General features: G+C 38.5%; 4 protein-coding genes across 4 annotated transcripts; 1 reads left to right on the top strand and 3 right to left on the bottom strand.

Moving 5' to 3' along the window:
- The first annotated feature begins 1,856 nt into the window (after nucleotides 1-1,856).
- LOC140922592 (E-selectin-like) lies at nucleotides 1,857-9,264 on the top strand. Its single transcript, XM_073372565.1, has 5 exons — nucleotides 1,857-1,977; nucleotides 5,195-5,350; nucleotides 5,883-6,071; nucleotides 7,324-7,509; nucleotides 9,177-9,264. Exons 1-5 carry the CDS (start codon nucleotides 1,857-1,859, stop codon nucleotides 9,185-9,187), a joined length of 663 nt encoding a protein of 220 aa, XP_073228666.1. The 3' UTR covers nucleotides 9,188-9,264.
- Nucleotides 9,265-9,398: 134 nt separating this feature from the next.
- On the bottom strand, nucleotides 9,399-12,282 carry LOC140923214 (uncharacterized). Its single transcript, XM_073373293.1, has 2 exons — nucleotides 12,082-12,282; nucleotides 9,399-10,633 (listed from the first exon to the last, which is right to left on the bottom strand). Exons 1-2 carry the CDS (start codon nucleotides 12,175-12,177, stop codon nucleotides 9,770-9,772), a joined length of 960 nt encoding a protein of 319 aa, XP_073229394.1. The 5' UTR covers nucleotides 12,178-12,282; the 3' UTR covers nucleotides 9,399-9,769.
- Nucleotides 12,283-13,815: 1,533 nt separating this feature from the next.
- LOC140923101 (protein rolling stone-like) lies at nucleotides 13,816-16,583 on the bottom strand. Its single transcript, XM_073373165.1, has 2 exons — nucleotides 16,415-16,583; nucleotides 13,816-14,863 (listed from the first exon to the last, which is right to left on the bottom strand). The coding sequence occupies exons 1-2, from the start codon at nucleotides 16,487-16,489 to the stop codon at nucleotides 14,105-14,107; spliced, it is 834 nt and encodes a 277-aa protein (XP_073229266.1). The 5' UTR covers nucleotides 16,490-16,583; the 3' UTR covers nucleotides 13,816-14,104.
- Nucleotides 16,584-18,265: 1,682 nt separating this feature from the next.
- Nucleotides 18,266-20,006, bottom strand: LOC140922591 (uncharacterized). The gene is made up of 2 exons (XM_073372564.1): nucleotides 19,929-20,006; nucleotides 18,266-19,200 (listed from the first exon to the last, which is right to left on the bottom strand). Exons 1-2 carry the CDS (start codon nucleotides 20,004-20,006, stop codon nucleotides 18,298-18,300), a joined length of 981 nt encoding a protein of 326 aa, XP_073228665.1. The 3' UTR covers nucleotides 18,266-18,297.
- Nucleotides 20,007-20,320: the final 314 nt, after the last annotated feature.

Raw genomic sequence — 20,320 nt, 5'->3', positions numbered from 1 at the left:
TATTGTGAAAACGGCACAGTGCCCATTTTGTACGAACAAGGCGTCTGATTTTATCCGTCTGCTCATGTGTCTTTGATTTTGACGACAAGAATCCGTCTCCGGTGAGTAAAAACGGACACTTCACTCAGCGATATTTTTCCAAGAGCTCAAAGACTAATTAAGCCTATAAGAGATACATTTCTACTCTAAATTATACTTATGTGTTTAATTAGGAATAAAACGTGCACACAAGCACGTTTTATGTGACGATTTTTACTTGTGACAATTGTATTTGCTCTTGTAAATGAGATCATGTGCACATTTTTATGTGGCACGTTAGTTGTACAGGTCAAGATACAAATGCTGCCCAACTGAGGCTGTATGAACGAGTTGTCATACACATGTGAAAAGCTGATCGTGTACTGCTCATGACTCGCTGAACGACTGACGGTTAATAAATTCTTTGAAACACATTGTAGGTTTCAGGTCTGTTTCTATGGGCGCGATCCATTCAACCAAAATTGCAACCGGTCCGACCGGGAAAAGAGGACCACCTCAAAAGGCGGACCCGTTTTTTCGAAACTTTTCCGGTTGGACCGAACCGATCCATTGAGTTTTGGACCGAAATTTCCGGAAAGTTTGGTTGAATGGATCGCGCCCTATGAGTACGGTGTGCCTCAATCATCATTGACATTGACATGCAAATTTATCTATGGCTTTTTTCAACTTTGGCCAATATTTGCACACCTGATAAACTGGAGGTTATTCCTCTTTTTCCTTCTTTTTAGATACACTGTGTTTATTAGTACTCATCTTATGTAACATCAAATGAAAAGTAAAAGGGGACTCCTCTTCTTGGGTTTCGAATCAAAAACGTTTTATCGCTACCTTTACTAAAACTATCGAAAACTCGTACTTTACGCATGCAACAGTCACAATAATACAATTCATGCAGCCTTTTCGTCAAGCTATCAAATGCAGAACTCGACTTGGACAAAAGAGGATTTTTTTTTGGCAGTGGTGTGGTGCTTCAATGAAACGACTTCCGGAGAGCCTTTAAGGAATAAAGTCTCAGACGTTATTGAAAATCTTTCTCAAGAGATGTTTACTTGGTCTATGGTGAATACCGTCATCTCTCCACTCCCCAGGCCGGACACCTTTAGAACCGTCTTAAAGTGGTGTCCGTTAAGAGAGAATCGACTGTATTATTTAATTTAATTTCTTCCTTCCATTATAACACGTATATTTTTGTTACTAACTGTCCTTTCACTTGTAATTGTTATAGGCATTTTCCAGGTTTATCTTTGTTGTAAGTCCTTTCCAGTAAGTTGAAATTTGAAAGCCCCTCAAGGAGATCTCGTTAATGGTAATGTGTTAATTGATTTCTATATTACGCCAATAATATTCTAAGACGTTTTACAAAAGTAGAGAGTAGAAACTGAAAGTTATTACAACGACCGTAAATTGTCTAAATGTAAGAAAACGACCGTAAATTGTCTAAATGTAAGAAAATATCTAGATAATAACTAAACGTTCGTTAGGAGGGTAACTGAACTTTTTAAACTTACTTAACAAAAAAAGTTGAATTAAGTATATTCTATATTTCAGTGGGTAAACGTTTCATCGTTTAGGGGCCCTACATTGACGAGGAAAGGCGTCTCTCCTTAAAAGTGTGTACATAGTTGTATAAACACTCAGTAATAAGGCTTTTAATCACTTTTGTTCATTAAGATTTTTCTTGCCATTTATTCAGCTGCTAACAATTCCATCAATATTTCGTTTATCAGCGAAACAGTTCTGAGTCCGTTAATACTTTTAACGTCTCTCACGGTCACAATCTATATCCACCTGCGAGCAATTACCACACCTTTTCGAAGATGATAGGTGGTGTTCCAATTGTGGTGTTTCTTTTGGTTACCTGTCGGTTTCAATTTGTAAAAAGCGATTCTGGTCAGGAGATCGGGAGGCCATTAGATGAGCTATCAGACATTGGGAAACGTAAGTAAAAGAAATGTTGAACGGAAATCCGCCAAGAGGTGGCTGGAGGACATTCGGCTCAACTTTCCAAGCATACAGTGTATCTGTAATTGTGTGAAAGTGAAATATTTTGAAGCCAGGAAAAGATCATAGTTTGACAAAACAGCCGACATTTCGAGACGTCACCGCTGGTTTCCCCGAAACAAAGTTTGAGAAACGAGCGCACAAATTCCATACGGATGAGGCGACACTAGACTTTCAGCTAGGAAATCCGAACAGATAAAAAACGTTTAGGAGATAAAAATATGCCTATATCTACCGGTTAAATACTAAAATACGTTTAACAACGCTATTATGTTTAAGTGGTTTTGAACTATATTCTCGTTGGGTGCCCCTGGTAGTGACACGTAATCAGTATGGAATTACTGCGCTCGTTTCTCAAACGTCATTTTGCGGGGAAACCAGTGTTGGCATGGCGAAATAACGGTTGTTTTCTCACGCCAGGAGGATCATTCTTGCTTTTGAATTTTTTTCCCTTTCTTGGTCGAGAAAAGTACAAACTCACAAAAATAAAATATAAAAACTTTTACATAGCGACGCAAATTACATGAACATTTCTATATATGCTACAAAGGGAGGTCACTATCAATACCGTAAAAGCTATTTAAAATTGTCCATCAGAGAACTGAAATATGGAAGTGAGATGGAAGAGCGTTGGACCATGTGAGATCGGGATGAAGATTTTCATTGTGGACTGGAATGTACATGAGGCGGCTCTCTAGTCTAAGACGTGAAAGCAATTAGAATGGCACGATGAAAGTTCATTTTCATTAAGAAGTCATTGGTAATATACATTAAGGCTGCTGTTTCCATGCCATTCCATTTTTTTTCGGGGGGGTGGGGGGTTGGGGGTGTGGTAATAAGATCGCAGAAGCGAATCATATTTCTTTATAGCAGCGTCTGAAGACGACATTCTAGTCTAAGATATGAAAGCAAATAGGACAACACGACGAGAGTCCATTTTCATCTAGATGCTGTTTCCATGCCATCTCATTTTCTTTTTTCCTGTACGTCTCTAATAGCATAGCGACCTCCTTCGACCACGCCTTTAAGACTTAGAAGTTAATTGCCGTTCCACGACGTCCAATCATTACTAACAGCACTAGCTATATTAATTTTCCAATGGTGCAGCAAGAGAGCGTCTGTTAAGTAGTTATTTTAGTGTTGTTTCTTCTAGACACATCAAGCACAAGATCGCAGAATGTAGATTCCAAGAAATGCAATAATAAACGCAGTCCAAAAGCATTAAATGAATTCGACTTTTTACGACGGTTTGAAGCTTAAAAAAGCGAGTTAATTCAAACAGTTTTTTGGTCTGCACTGCTATGTAGGTTATACTGAAACGTTTTTTTTTAAATCGGGTTTTAAGCTCTCCCTGGATATAAGCCCCTCGTTTATAAGCCCCGGTAAAACCCCTTACCAAGTTGTATAAGCCCATGTTTTAAAAGCGGAAGTTTACGGTATGATATTCCGGCTGCGGTCCTGAAACGGACTGCTTTTGACAGTGACTTTGCATACGGTATGAGAGGGAGGAGGGAGTCCACGGTATCACAGAAGTAGTTTGATTTGGACCATATTATGCCCAATTTGGGCGCCCAGCGCCAACAATTTCGGCACTCCTTGCTTCGTCAAAACGAGTCAAACAAGGGATACGAACAAAGAAGCAGCGTGGCTGAGAGGTTTGAGCGTTCAAGTCCACACCTAACCGCTAGCTGGATTTGTTTACGGTAGTCCCGAGTTCAAATTTAAACCCTCCGCCATGCTTGTAAAATAGCCAACTGGTTTACTTCCTATCAGTTGGGATTCTTAACCATCTCGCATTCCATTTGAACTATTTGTTCATTATCCCAGTGAAAAGCTCTATAAGGGAAGATGATGACCATTTCCTGTGTCCCTCTTTAAGCTTGCAAAAGCAAGAACATTACAAAACGGAGCGTCGCCCTACGTCAACGTAATACTTATTTTTAACGTCAACGACGTTTATTTAATTTCACAAAAACGTTAAATAAATCGAGACAAAAAGGGCCGAAACATTGCCAATATACTACTAGTGTTGTCCCGTTTTAGTTTAATCCGCCGCGTTTAATAACCGGGAATAAGAATTTATGCAAATGAATCAAGTGTTCTACGTGAAGGAAGAACTTTCAATAGATTTCCAGGCGAATGTTTTCAATTGACCTCAAGTTTGAACAAATGACCAAAATGTATCGAAAAAAACATCTTTCTCTCAAAGCTCGCTTTGTTTAGATCCATTTCTACGCAATAACAAAACGTTTTTTTTTACTGTCACTTTATATGGTTTTAGATACTTTATTGCATATTATTTGCACAGCGATCGAAAAAAAAATATAATAATAAGCGTTAGAGCTAGGTAACGCGATAAAGATAAAGGCTGTTATGTATGTTCAACCTTTGGCCTCATGGGCTATTGACTCACAGTCCATTCGGGCTCGAGGAATCATTGTTTTAGTAAAATCCAACTAGTTGGTAAAAAATATCGAGACAAAACAACATAAGCTAGCAAAACGCGATTCAGCCGCTACTGTTTTGGTTTTCAAAGGGGGCGCTTTTCGCTAATAGAGTACCGAAGTGATGACGTCATAAAAATGAAATTTGTGAAATTATGGGATTTGTTAAGCTATTCTGAAAGAACAACGTCCAAGACGCCTACTCGCCAAAAATTAGCAATTCGGGGCAAATTGTCTCTGAGATATTAGCCCAGTTATGCTGTGACGATTCCATACAAATCCTTCTAAATTTGGCTTGGTTCATAAGATTAGGAACCAGGCAAGATTTAGAAGGATTTGTATGGAGTCATCGGAGCATAACTGGGCTAATATCTCTATAACATATATATATAGTCTAGTAGTAACACAACCAATTAGAACGCAGCATTGATAATATACCACTAGTTGGATTTTACTAAATAATGTTATCTTTTTCTCCCGAGAAAAATGGTTGGTGCATTTAAATAGCTATAAAAGGTTTAATTTATATAGGCTTACAGCTCAGTGACATAATATTGGCTTTTGCTCATCAACTGGTAAATGCAAGTAACGGTAGTATAGTTCAAGCAATTGAAATTATGCTTTAAGTTATGTCCTGACATGTTTGGGATGCAATATTCTATCACTTTGTGACTTTTACCGTTGTTACGTTTTAATTTGTGAAAATGTAGCATGTCCATACAACCAATACAACGATGGCTCTTCAAGTTACTGCAAGGCTTGCCCTGCAAACTCAGGACATGGTATTATTGGAAGCACTAGTGTGTCCGATTGTACGTGTTTCAAAGGATATGCTGGGTCTCCACAGCATGGTCTTTCATGTACAGGTGAGAATTTTGTCAACACGCACCATTTTTTTGTCCCACTATTTTCAGTATATAAAAGTGATAAGAAATTCTGAAATGCTTAAAATATTTGATTAAGAATTTTTGTCCAGTAGAAGATGACTTACGAATAGATTTATCATTGCAGCCTAACCAAATGTATATAATTCACAACTGACAGTTTTGTTTAGAAACTACCCATTCACGGTATCATAACATATAAAGAAAGGAAAATCTGCTTTCATCTGCTTGTTCGAGGCTTAAATTCTGAAAGACATTTTAAGTTGTTAACACACCTCCTCTTTTAAACAATTATATTTCTTGAGGTCAAAATCTCTGAATTAATCAAGATGAAAGTTGGATTAGTTGTTGAGTTGACTAGTGGAAAGATAATTTTTTTAATCGGGTTAGCTAAATGAATAAAAGATGGGGCTAAAGCTAGCGAAGTCGGATTTTGATGTTAGTGAGAGTTCAGTTCATAAGAGTAGACCAATGTGAAATAATGACGTCATTCTTCTGTTTTTGTCTCATATAGTTAGGTCATGTGAAAAGTTGGCGCCCCCACAAAACGGCGCTTTTGTTGGTACCTGCAACTCTGTATATGAGTCAGTATGTCGAATCGAATGCAATGAAGGCTATGAATTATTGGGCAGCGAAGAGAGGAAGTGCATTGTGAGCGAATATGGTTTGATGGACTGGTCAGGAATTGCCTCCCAATGCGTCGGTGAGAAAATTAGACTGCGACTCATATTTAATAATCATCGCGACCATCACAATACTTTTTTAAGGGTACTGACGCTTTCAAGTATATATATTCCTTAAATATATTCTCGCAGCACAGGCTAAAATAAGGGCGATTTTCGTATGACCTCAAAATGAAAACGCTCGAACAAAACAGAAACAATAAACAAGCGGAAAAATCAATCGATATTTCGCTTTGACGTCATACTGCAACGCGATTGGCCAATCAAACAATCCCATTTCCATATTAGGGTTTTCTTTGGCGGGAAAACGGAGAGTCCATGTTTTGATCTTTTCATCCATTAGCTGATAAAACAAATGACGAACACTTACCGAAACCATTCTTCAAGGTCATACGAAAATCGCTCTAATAACAAAGAACTATTTGTTATTGATCGCAATGGATGAGTTAGGCTGGGAGGTAATTATAACAGATAAGATCAATTTGTATTCATTGCGCTACCTTGTCCTTATGTTATGACGCCGACTTGTTTCATTTTGCATTCAGAATTAGGTAATTTTTTAAACTAAATTCATGGAACTAGATTTTTTGAAAAAAGAAAAATGTTGGTGCTGAGGACCGCTCATTTTCAACCTTCAGACTCTTTTAAGCCTGTTAAAGGATTCCGGCTTCAAAAGACACCTTTTCAAGATGTGAAATAAGGAAATTGTAAACCCTGAAAAGCGGCGCATAGCCGAATAGGCCAAATAAGAGAGTGTCTACCCCCGGGATAGAAGCATGGTATATGGTTTTTTAAAAATAAATAACTGCTAAATATGAGCCTTCGCTTTTTCGATGATGTCGAATGTCAATTAAAAACCGATGTATTTTGAAACAATTTTTTGTTGCAAACGTCATAAATATAGCCTCCTACGCAGGCGTTTTCAGGGAGAGTTCGTGGGGAGGGATGAAAGACGAACTCCCTTAAAAACGCCTGTGTGGGAGGCTATCAATCAATCAACTTTTATTTAAACACGGTAAATGGCTCAGCAAGCTGGTTTTCAGACATGCCGTGTGATAATTACAATTTATAAAAATTAAGACTAGTGATTAACTAACAATACAGTATAACAGCAAGAAATGAGTATTAAAGAAATAAGATAAAAACATAAATACAGAGACTCCTGCCTCGTTCCCAGTGTCGCTCGCCTGTTGTTTCTCGCTGCTTCCCACTTAGCCTTGGGAAGCCTGTGGAGATGGCAGCAGAGACTCAATATCTTAATATTTTTTTTAGCCATTAGATGCCCTTTCCTGTTCGTACCAAACGCCTTCCCACCTGTGTGCTCAAGTTTTCTCCTGTCACCCGGAACATATTGCTCCTTCCGATGCAAAGATGGGTTCTATATGAAAGGCTCTGAGGTGCGCGTCTGTCAGCAGGACAAGTCGTGGACTGGGAGTCAAACAACTTGTGAACAGAAAGGTTTTTACATAAATCACAGAGCTCGAAAAAGTCTCTTCCGGTAGTCCGCGACTAGAAGATTTCTTAATAGGGAAGTAACTTTTTAATAAAGCTTACTTCAGTTGCCGGGCCAATGGGAAAGGGTTGAGGCAAGTCATCCTTTACTAAAGGTGATGTCACACGAGAAGATTCGCTACCACGATTTTGAGCGTAACACAGCGTAGCAATGTTGGGACAATGTTGCATCCATTCAAAACAATGTCGCAACAATGTTGAAGTGCTGTGTTGCGTTAAAAAATCGTCGTTGCGCTAAAAAATCGTCGTTGCGGATCGTGACGTGTAACATCACCTTAAGACGACCAAGAAGTGGCCGCCGGTAAGCAAAATGTAACAGCTTCTTGCCCAAAGGCCTGGGGGGGGGGGGGTGGGGGGTGGGGGGGGTACTTGGGTTAATGTAGTACCCCACCGGCCCAAAGGACGAACTAAAATTCCATTTTTTTCGAGCTCTGATTCAACTTTTCATTTCAAGAGGATACAAACTAAAATGACGTGATAAAGAAATAGAAGGCTTATTAAGCTTAAGTTAAATATGTACAATCCGACCATACCACTTCATGTACAATTTGGAATTTATTTGCACGGGGATGTCATTTCGAAATTTTGATTCTTGATTCTTTCAATTTTGATACTTTCAATTCAAAATTGAACGAGAAGAGTCATGATTACCCTTCAATAATATACATGGAAAAAAATTATCTGCGTGGCTTTGTAAGACGCTTTCCACGGCCCGCCAGACGTAGTTGTCTGACTTTACCATCCAAAACTTTCTTCGAGGAACTGAATCGTCCTTTTTGATAGAACAGCCTGTATATCGTTTCTCTTTTGAATTGCCTGTCCAAAGCTGTCATCATAAAAGTGAAACAGTAAGGTTTGTAGTCATTCCCTTGTTCGTTTTTAAAAGAAAAGCTCAAGCGGTTTGTTAAGGTCGGCAGGCTCGTAACTCTCAATTTCTTCGGAAATTCCCGCCTCTTTTTTCCATTTCTTCCAAAAATCAACTCAAAATGTGGTCCTCTCACGACAGTGTTCCCTGAACTAAAATCGGCTTTGCTTGCCGGCCATTTTTTCACTTGCAAAAAAGTTCAAGGCATCCGCCAGCAAATTGAGGCACCCGATTGGTTCTTATAAATCTCGATTGTTAATTAGCAAATTACAGTGCTACATTCTCTGAGACATTTGCATATTCACCAGTTCTTTTGGCATTTGAATGTTCCCTCTTTTTTGCACTGTTTAGTATTGAAAACCGCATTACTCTCAGCCAGTATATTCAATATTTTTTTTCATGTATATTATTAAAAATGAAAATAAAAATAAAATCAACAGGGCTTTTACTGTAATTGTTAACTTGTGTAATGTTTCCCGGATGTGACATCGAAGTTGATCAATAGATTACATTTGCGAACTGCCAAAACGACGACCACTGAAGGCAGTTAAATGAATAACCTTTGACCTTTGGCCCTTGAAAAATAAAGTGAATAATTCACGCTGACATATATATATTTGGAACGCTCTATGAAAATGAACCGATCAAGCCAACTGGAGAGCATGCTTAGAAGCTGAGACGAGGTAAAGTACGATTGGCTAAGCGGCAGGCAATAATTCCTTTAACTGATTATTGTTCTCTTTTGCAGCTGTTTTCTAAAGATTTCCAAGGACTATGAAGTGCCGAAATGCTCAACCAAGTTATGGATAAGATTTTACATTAAAATATAAAACTCTCTTGTTATGTTTCTGTAAGCAGCTGCCTTGAACTAATAAAATCAATGAGGAATCTATTGAGATTGATAATTTAATTGTGAGCACAGCAGAGGATCAGCAGTTCCTAAAAGCGTACGTAGCTCCTGTTAATAGCTCGAAAACATATTGCACGAAATTTACTTTGTGATTCAAAAGATTTTTTTTAATCAGTACACTATCTTAAAATTTTAGACAATTCAAATTGCTCTCTGTTTTCATCAGAGAGTAAGATTATAAGACTCCTGTGTTAAAGTTATTTTAAATTAAGTTTTGAACCCTTGAGTTAAAATTGTGAAGGAAAAAACTTCTAAGGTGACTAACAAAAAAAATGGTCGTTCAGTCTTGATAAAGGGTTCGTTGGAGTAACCGGCTGTAGAATGAAAGACCTGATGTCTGTCGAGTTACAGTCTAGAATAAAGGATAATGGGGTTATGGTGTAGTGAAGGAGTTCGACTTATGATCTGTACTTTACCTGGCGTTAATTTATCTACCAAATGAGTTTTTTGCTAAATTTCCTCCGCAGCCAATATCTGACTCGAAAAACAATAAATAAAACAAGCTGTGCTAAGGGGTGACCAACAAAAACGAATCCTAGGACAGTGCCAACGCTTCCTCTGGGGTTCTCGCTGTAATCAATGGCAGAGTAAATGTAAGGCTCGCCTGAGGCATTTGTCCCTTTACACGCCCAATACACAACAGTAACCATAACGTATACAGTACTGAAAAGCATTGGATAAATAACGTGAAATAATCGCACTGGGACAGTCCCAAGCAAGGTCTCTGTTAGGATAAAAACAGTATTCAGTATCTGAGTCGTGATGATTAAGCCATCGTATGAATGTCCCTTGTAATCGCTGTTTGTTGCTGTGATAAGTAACGCAGTATTTGCTGCAATGTTATATATCACCCACAAAGCTTCATGAAATCTTGTCATAGGTATCTCCTGCATGACTTCTAAAGGGTTAATAGACACTTTGACATCCTCATGGCTTCGGACGTTTTCACGTGCATCTGTTTTGTCACGCGATGCATTCATCTCCTCGCGTGACTTTCCTGCACGGGAGTCTATATCTGATGAACGTGACAGCCCTGCTGTGCGGTACTTTAGAGGAACCGGTTCAGGGCTGCCCATTTCGTATTCTCCTTGTCTACATTCTTCTCTGTAATAGAAAGCAGTTATTAAGGTGGCAAAAACAAAGTAAACTGTCACAAAGAGAAAACTCCAGTTGGTTAAGTAAATAAACCACTTCTCATGTCCGTTGGATGGGTGGAAACCGCTGTAAATTAACCAAGCACTGCAGTAAACGGCGACTAGAAGGCGGTAGACTAGGATCACAGGGACACCAAACCACTGAAAAAGGAGGATAGCAATTTTGAGCAAGTCACAGGGATGGCAGGCTGTTTTTAGCACTCTAAATTTCCTCGATAACTTGAAAGACCGAGTTAGTTTAGTAACGTTTAAAAATAAGATTTAAATTATCGTTTTCCTCAACAGATGGCAATCAATTATTCAAGAGGTTTTAAACAATGAGCTGGACGATACAATGAATCTGGAGTTGATTTCTTAATAAACGTAAATTTGAACACTAAAAATCACTCCCAGTTACGATAAAACAAAATCAAATACGAAAACACTAGTGTAATAGCTTACTTAATTTTGAAATCCAAAAAAACTTGATTTTACAATTCGAAAATGGACTTCCTAAAATATTCATAACATTAATCACGTCAATCTATTTTGTTACAGTAGTTTTGAATAAATATAAGTTAAAATCATAGCCTCAGTTATTTGTTGTTTCCAAATCCAATAGTTTCTGAATTATTTAGAATAAGACCTATGGAACAAGAACATAAAATGTCATGTGTCCAGTATATTTGAAATGTTTCTAGTTTTAAAAGGGTGCCATATATTTTAATCGCGTGACATTTTTGCATGATTGCACACTTATTCGGTGAACCGCATTTCCGCCTTTGTTTTTTCATGTTTCTTGAAAAGTTCCTATATCATAAACAAATGAACTAGCTGCCTTTTCTCTATTTATTATTTGGATAACTTTACGCATACATTCTTGATCAATTTTGCCCTTAATACAATTGGCATTAACTGAGGTTGACTAAGAGTAAAGTTTCAAACACCAACATGTACGCAGTAAAATACCAGTATGCAATGTGGGCGCAAGGAGAGAAATGTAGTAGGCATTATTTCGTATGTGAAGGATTATTTTGCTTTCGACATTTCACTGAGCTGTTTAAAGTGACATTAAAAGTCAACGAGTATCTAAACAAATGTGACTGTCTTCCCAGAGCATAGAACAACACTCGACGACAAAGATACATTGAAAGTTGAAGTAATCGACGGGCAAGTTCAACGCTGGAACAAGGCGTTTTTATAAAAAAAAAACGTTTTATCTCAAATGTCTTTCTTCCTGAAAGCACCTGGATTACGTTCTTATCGAATTTCGTTAGTTGGGAAGTTATTATGACAAATACATCATTCTTTACTTTACCATTGAAGGGTGGTCAACATTTGTACTTTTACTTGTCACGGTTCAAGACTCGTAATTTCTTAAACTAGAAATACCGCCCCTTTGAATAGAAAAGGGGAAATCAAAAATTTAATGTTTTGGTACAACTTTCACGCTTTTTGTTAATTCTTCGCTCAAGAGGAATGCGTTTGTTTTAAAACTGGTTGAAAGAAACGTCGAAACGAGAGACAGTGGAAAGACTTACATGCAAATAAGCAAACCGATGCCAGCGACATTTCAACCGATTGCCTAATTTTATATGAAGTCAACTTACCGGGGTTTCCGCAAAGTCCCCTGCATTAGGGTACAATAGGCGAAACTGAACCAGCTGAAATTCTTCTTTCACTTCTTGTAGTTCTGTACGCCACATTCTTCGATCAAACTTGACTCACCGCTGAGTAAAACATTAGCCATAAATCGTGCATATATTTGTATTCTGTGGCATTGAGGAGGTTGTTGATTTGCTTGACAATGGCTAGAGTCCCTGAGGAGTTTATTGTGATGTACCACGTGCTAATATCAGCAGCACACAAAACAAGTTAGCTTGTACTTAATTAATTCGATCGTGAAAAAAAAGAGAAGAATAACCTACTAAAGCTTTTAAATGCTTTTGTTGTGAAAGTTTTCTGATACAAAGGAAAACAAAAAAGATGAACTTGAAATTTTAAACTAAAGAAATATTTACATATGGAAAAAAATACTGCAAAGAAACTTCATCAAAGTCTACTTAGTTTTACAACTAAAGAGGTTTTTGGGTATCAATAAATGTTTCCAAATTCCTAAGCACAGTCGGATTACCTGGCGGTTTACAGACATTTATTGTCCTAATTATCCGACTTTTTTTGTTCGGAGACTTTAATATCCTTCACTTCATATTACGGATTCAATCCCAATACACGCGACGAAACCGGGTGTTTCAGTTTAATACAGATTCACGGTCTTTCTGCAAACTTAAGACAATAGGACGAAATCAGGATTCCGGAATCTAAGATCTTGGAATCTGGAATCCTGGGCTTTGGAATCTGTAATTCAACTCAAGGAATCCGGAATCTCATTAACGATTGGTTATCCAGAATCCAAGTATCTCTGATAAGGCATCTGGAATCTGTGGAATCCAGGATCCAAGACGACGAGGACGGGGAAGTTAACAAAGATGTTAAAGTGAAAACAAACAAACAACAAAAACAACTGAACAAAACTTGCATCGTAGTTGTAGGTGATTTTCCTCGTTGTTCAAGTCGTCTCATAAAAGGTGTGTGTTTCTGGTGTTCTGTTCACACGGAGAAATTACGAAAATTTAGATCAGAATCGAGGCCAAATTCCCCTCCCTCTCCCGGTACAGTCGAAAATTTGACCAGCGTAGTGCGAACACTATTACTATCTAAGGGTGGATTTCCAATGTCGAGTATTGTACGCGCGCGAATTCGCGCGTGAAATTTACTCGCGTTAGTAAAATGAAGACAATAGAGGGATTACCAGTCACGTTTACGGCAAAAGGCAAACGTCAGATTCAAGTCGAGGATATCTCAAAATAGAAAGGAAGCAGATAAAAACTGTCGAGAACAATTCTCAGGTATAAAACAGGCGTGAAACTACTTATTTTTGAGTAGAAGTAATAAACAGTTAACGACAATTAAGGACAAAACGTGGTCACGTGTATGGTACAAATTCACGTTTACAGTAAATGTGAATCTTAATCTCTCTATTGTATGGAGGCCCAACACGTATACGTAAACAGTGAACCTCGCACAACTTCTACTTTTGCGCGTGGCGTTTCATACATTGCCGCCTCTGTTTCATTTACGCTCGCAAATTTTACGTTCGTTCGCACGGAAAAATTACGACAGTGGAAATCAGCCCTTGATCTTTGTACGAAAAAGGCGTGGGTGCATGGACGCGAGAGAACTCAACTGGAAGACGCTATTTTGGATTTGCTTAGCTGATACACTACGCATGGGCAGATGTTAAAACCGCTGAAAATATTAACTCACACGACTCCAGATTTATTTCCCAGTTATTTAATTAAAACATCAATTACAAGTTCTAATTACAAGTAGGCGGTAAATAAAAAAAGTTAAAAAACCTTTTCATTTGGGATAGTTTTGAAGGCTTGAAGGCGTAAGACAATGTGCAAGAAGAAAATTTAAAAAAATTAAACGGTAAAACATTTGTATATGTACTTAGAGAATCTGACAACGTAAAACAATGATCTGAGTAGAAAAATATAATAATCATTGCAATGATTATACAGTATGCTATAAGGATGACTTAAGTGGTAGTTTATGGCTGAAAGGAATTTAAATTTTGTTGCCACATTTTAGAGCCAAAAACCCTCGCAGTTTGAACAGGCCAAAAAGGATGGCCTGGACAAGCGGCTGTCCCAACAAAACAAACCCAACGACAATACCACTAGAGAGTGCCGGAGACTCATCATAATCTATATACGAATATATATAGGGTTCGCCAAGAGCATTAGTGCCATTTGATGCCCAAAATATCACAGTCAACAGAACATAACAAGCACCATAGATCCAAGCGTAAAGAAAGTGAAGGAATCTCACAGGAGTTTCACTAAGCATCACGTCTGCTACGATAAAAACGCTGTTTATCAAATGGGTTGATATGTCCAGCCCACTGGTTTTTCCAGTAAAGATGAGCGTCCAGTACAACAGGGTTACCAAGATGGCAGCATTGGCAGCGATAACAAAGATGACCCATAATGCTTTGTGATACCACGCCATTTTCGCGGCTGGTTGATCATAGTTTAGGCCTTGGTCGTTTGCGACCTCAATGCTAATCCTGCTGCTTCCATCGCTCTTTGCTGTTGTCATTTGTACGGGGGCTGTTTCATTCGGTGTATCCCTGATGTGGTTAAACACACACACAACAAATGCCAAGATGAAATACAACGTGAGAAAGGCAAAGCTCCAGTTGGTGAGATAGATGAACCACTTCTCGTCTCCATTACTACGGTGAAAGCCACTGTAAATAATCCAACCAAGGCAATAACCAGCGAATACACAGCGATATATGGTCACTCCAACATCCGGGAACCACTGCAACAAAAACAAGTTATGTAACCAGTTAGTAATCATTATACACTGCGCCTGAGTCAATAAACCTATGACGGTCTCCATGCCTCCTTCGCAAATTTATCAGAGATGATTTCTTTAGAAAACCACCCTTACACAGTTGACTGTGCTGGAAAGGCCCTTCGAAGTACATTGGCCCGTCGAGATCATGAGCCCGCGGCTTCAAAAAAAAGCGTACCGGCAACCTATATTGAGATGGACAACTATTAATTCATCGAAATTGTTGTTGTTGTTTTGTTTTTTGAACGAAAAGACTGCAAACAATGATTGACACGCCATAGGGCGCGTGCGCAGATGACCCCACTCCCCTCCCATGTGTTAACCATTTTTCTCTTTAGAAAACGTTATAAAACACATGTTGTGTGTAACATTGGGTTTATTATGCACTTGATGACACTTGAGGGGATTGCAAAGCTTTCAAGATAATTACTCGAAGTATTAGGTTGTTGACGCAATCAGCGTTCACAATGGTGTAACATAAACGCTCGCGCTGTCCAAGCTATGTTTACAATTTTCCGTTTTTCAGCTCCGTTAGGTTGAGATTAACTAGAATAAATTCTGCTAAATATGAATATTCCCTGTGAGGCAAGTTGAGCAGTTTTCTATCTTTTCTTTTTGGTTAGTTCTTAGTACCTCTTCTAAGCGTTTTGTTGTTTCGTGCAGCTGTTGTTTTCTGCTACATTGTTCCCCTTCGGTAGAGATCACGTAAATTTTTGCAGGGTAACCGAACTGGTTTGAGCGCTATTTTATAACATCATCATGTTATTTAGTACGCACACAGTACTTTTTTCATTTGCTAGGTTTCTTTTCCTCTTATGGTAGTGAGTAACGTTAGCTATGTAGTTATTTTTCGAATATTCAAGCAACTTGCATAATTAGCCTCAGTCAATTTCTAAATAAATGTGTTCGATTCAAGCACAGTGTTTAATATGATTTTTCCTTTTTGTCATTTTTTTCGTTAAGACTTATCTGAACTTGTTTTAGGCGAAGTATCAAAGAACACAAAGCAGTAGCAAGTCTCTGTCTCGGCATGTTTATCATCTGATATCGTCGTAATTTGTTCGTCGCCTAAGCAGTGATCGAAGGTAAACTTTCGGAAGAAATCGATGTGTAACACAACATTGACACAACCGTAGCGCATTGCGGGATTAAAAATAGGAAACTCACAAGAGGGAAAAAATTAAAGCATACTTAAGAAATCAAATCTGCGATTTTATAGATTTCTCAAGATATATCAGGTGAAGTATTAAAAGGATGTTTCGTTTGAATGGTCAAACGACTCGCTCACAATCTGAAAAGTGAAGTGGGACTTCTCTGTTGCAGAAGTCTCAATAATTTAGCCTGGAAATGGACACTGTCAACAGCAATATAAACCTTTCTGCTTTAAGGTCAAGCCTAAGTAAAGAAGCAACACTAAGGTCAGTGTAAAGTGTAGACCAAACAAATACATGCATAGATAGCGTTGAAAATATTCATGAGTGGGCTAGCTGTGGAACACTCCAAAATTCAACTTACCGGTGATCGAATAAAATCTCCGGAGTCGTGGTGCTGCAGTTTTACTTGGGAAAGACTAAATTCCTCCCGACACATGTTTATGATACCTTGGTTGATGCACAAGGGGAGACGTAGTGTTGACTCTTTCGCAGCATTTGCATGCGTTGGGAAAATATTAAACCAGAATTAACAATGCTAGACAATTACGATTTTGACGTCATAACAAGTGCGTATTAAAAATTACAGTGTTATGCTAATGAGGAAAAGAACACGGTTTTTCGAGGTTTTCATGCTTGTAACTTCTTGGACACCCACGGGAGCTTCGCTGGTGTCCGTATGACAGAGGTATCCGCTAAATACAGGTTCATGATTTTACTTAAAATATGGGAAGAAGCAAAAAAAACTAAACAACAACAACAACAAAAAACAAACTAGAGGAGTAAATGAAAACTATTTTAAATGCTCACCTCCTCCATAATAGGTAAAGTTACTTATACTTCTAAACTAGAAGTTCTCATTGAGAAGGGAAGTGCTGCCGTGAGTTGCGATGCGAATAGGACAGAGACAGTATGTAGAACAGTTAAACATATGAATTTTTTTCTTAAAGTCAATAACATAGAATTATGATGCACTCAGAGTAAAATACAAAAAATGAACCGATCACAAATGACAAATATGCTTACATTCAGATACTGGCTTACATTCAGATACTGACTCGCCAGAGTTTCAACATGATTTTGTAATTCATTTTAACAACAGCAGTGCTGATAGACTGTTTCTTCATCGAACAATCATCGTGTACATGACGAGAAGAGTTGCCAACAAATAACGTAAAGACTAAAGGCCAAAAATTGTTTATTCACAGGTCAGGTAGACGTACAGTACACGCCGATCACAACTTACAATCCTGATTTCCGAGATAACAATCTGTGTGACAAAAAATACTCGCTATAACTAATCTTGAAACCTAGCATTAAAAAAAAAACGAAAAAATGTCCCGTACAATAGTTCTTGAACTGTTCTTACCGTTTAGGCTGTTTAAAAAGATAGCAACTATCCGATGTACTACAACTTCTGCACAGATCTTAAACTCACATTAGAACAAAACAAAATGGCGGGTTGCTCCGAAGAGAAAAACAGGCGCGGCAGCTAAGCACTTGCTGATTGAACCATCGAACCGAAGAATCTCAAATCGCTCAAGAATATGGGTGCTGCCTGCTGATGCCCGGCAGCAATGAGAAATTTCTGCAATTTGATTGGCTTAGAGCAGTGGTATTTCAGCTTAATTTGAAATACCTATTGTGAAAATTACCATGCTTTTGCGGGTAGTAGTGTAAACACATAATAGCATGATTTGTACATGATATTTGGCATAAATACCACTCATGGAATTTCAAAATTGTCTGAAATTTAAGTATAATGATTTTGAAATATTACTTGCGGTATTTATGCCAAATATCACTACTAATCATGCTGTTACCAAGAGTCGCTCCCTATCAGCCTTGACAATACTATATACCCTCTAAGTAAGCATGTCACCTCATGTAAGGGAATCCGGATTCCAGAACCAGGAAATTTAGCTCATGGAATATGGGATACAGAAGTGTTGCTTCTGGAATCCGGAATCCATGCATGGCTATGGAATCCTGAATACAGCTCAACGAATCAGGAATCCAAATTCCACTGACAAAGAATCCGGAATCTAGTACCTGAAGTCCAGATTCCAAGAGTGTCTTGTATTTCCTTACATGGGGTGATTATGAGCATGCATTATTATTCAATTTGCAATATAAGAATTGACTAATAAAACTGGTATCTGTGGATATTTTTTCATTGTTGTCAACTAGTAAATGATAAATTGTGTCACGAGTATGATAATAAACAAACTAAAATGGTATTGCAGTTCACTGTCTACGTAGAGTTTTCAGATAACATCTTAGTTTAAACAAGCCAAATATCAACAGCTGAGCCACAGGTAGCCCAATGAACCCATACAGGACTATCACCACAGCAGCTTTAGCAGGTTTACTCTCATAGTCAAGGATTGGATAAATGTACTTATTACCATCAGTGGTCCCACCAAGCAACCAATAGACCACTGAAAAAAGGAAATACACAACTCCATACAGCACTGCATATACGATATGGAGAAGTTGCACAGGGATACTGCTCAAGCAAGTTTCTATTAGCATAAAGACTGAGTTTAGCAAATGAAAAGCAACATCTGCTTCTCTAATATGAAACCCTGTGTACAACAGACTCCAGTATACAACTGTAACAAGCAAAGAATTATTAGCGGCTATGATGTAAAATGCCCATGATACCTTATGGTACCATTTTTGAGGGTAGTTCAAGGCTTGTAAGCAGGCATACACATGACTAGAATGCCTTGCCGTATTACTTTCAGTTGTTCTTTCTGCAGGTGAAATATTTTCAGTATCCTCAAACGCATCATAATATTCTTCTTCAAGTAAGCTGCTTTCATTAGTGTCACTCGCCGATTGTCTCGGTGTTGTGTATTGAGAGTTGCTTATTTGTTCCTTGTTAGAGACATCTGACCTCTCCACTGGTAGGCAATCACTACTTGTACAACAATCATTTACACGTTGGTGGCGAATGTGAATCCAGTATATAACAGATATCACACTACTGCAAGTGAAGTAAGTCGTTACACACAAAAAAGTCCAGTCTGTAAGGAAAATAAGCCATTTCCAAGTATTATCCAAGACTATGCTGTAGATTATCCAGCTGACACAGTATAAGGCAACCAAAATGCGATACCCTGCCACAGCTGGCAAAGGTAGCCACTGGAGAAAAAAAATGTTTAATAAGTGAATGAGGAGGATTTTTGTCTCCCTTTAAAATTTAGTCAAAGTAACTAGACGACGCCACCACTGGTTTCCCTGCGAAATGACACCTGAAGAACAAGCCTAGAAATTCCAAACCAATGACATGTCATCACCCAGAATTGTGTAGCGCTTCTGATTGGTTGTGCCATGTGGAAAATTTGCCTCAACCAATCAGAAGCAACACCCAGATCTGATCAGTATGGAATTTCTGTGCTTGTTCACAGGGTAACCAATGGTGACATCGCAAAAATATCAGCTGTTTTCCAAGGCTAATTTGGATTCTTTGACAAAAGATTTCAATTTTTAAACTAAAGTTGCTTGAACATGGAAGGTTATTCCTCTTAGCTTTGGAAGTACGTTCGTCGTTATTTGCGCTCTCCTTTTGCAACCCTCCAGTCGCATATTACCTATTAGCCTCTACGTAGTTCCAAAGCGGCAGAATTCTTGCTGAGTTTTAATATGGGAATCTAATGCTCGACTTTACTGGGTTGTTTCTTGCGAACTGGATTATCCACGGCAGTCAAGAGCAAATAGCACTCCACTACATAGTGTCCTAAGCGGAACACGCAAAACAAAGTTTCCGTGACATGCCGGGATATCGTAGGGGTGTCGAGAACGGCGGCTCACTATAAATTTCTATCTTTCCCCTGATTCATTAACGTGATTCTAGTTATTAGATCACTAACCGGTGATACAGCGAAAACCTTCCCAGTCGGGTAAAAGAGTTTGAAATTTTTCCAACGGAGTTGTTCCCGGCAGAGCATTTCGTGTCTGTTGATCGGCACACTGACGTACGAAACGCACGAACACGCGAATGTCACAAGACGTGTTGTATCCAGGCCCTCACTCCTTGTGTCAGTTCCTTCTCTGACTCGTCACGCAATCCCAACCAAACAATTTTCGCGACTAGACAAAGGAGGCGGGGCTGTCCGTGGGGATAAATTAAGGTCCACAATCGGTGGACTGTTTCATGGTGGTTGACTAATCTGTGCGACAACTTTTTAAATAATATTCAAACTTCGTGGACCGTGAAGCTTGGTTGACAACATTTGCTGCAAACGAGCTGTGGCGCGTTTTA

Source organism: Porites lutea, chromosome 13, assembly GCF_958299795.1.
Source record: "Porites lutea chromosome 13, jaPorLute2.1, whole genome shotgun sequence".
Classification (NCBI taxonomy): domain Eukaryota; kingdom Metazoa; phylum Cnidaria; class Anthozoa; order Scleractinia; family Poritidae; genus Porites; species Porites lutea.
The sequence above is the reverse complement of the archived record's forward strand: the minus strand, read 5'-3'. Positions and strand labels throughout refer to the sequence as shown.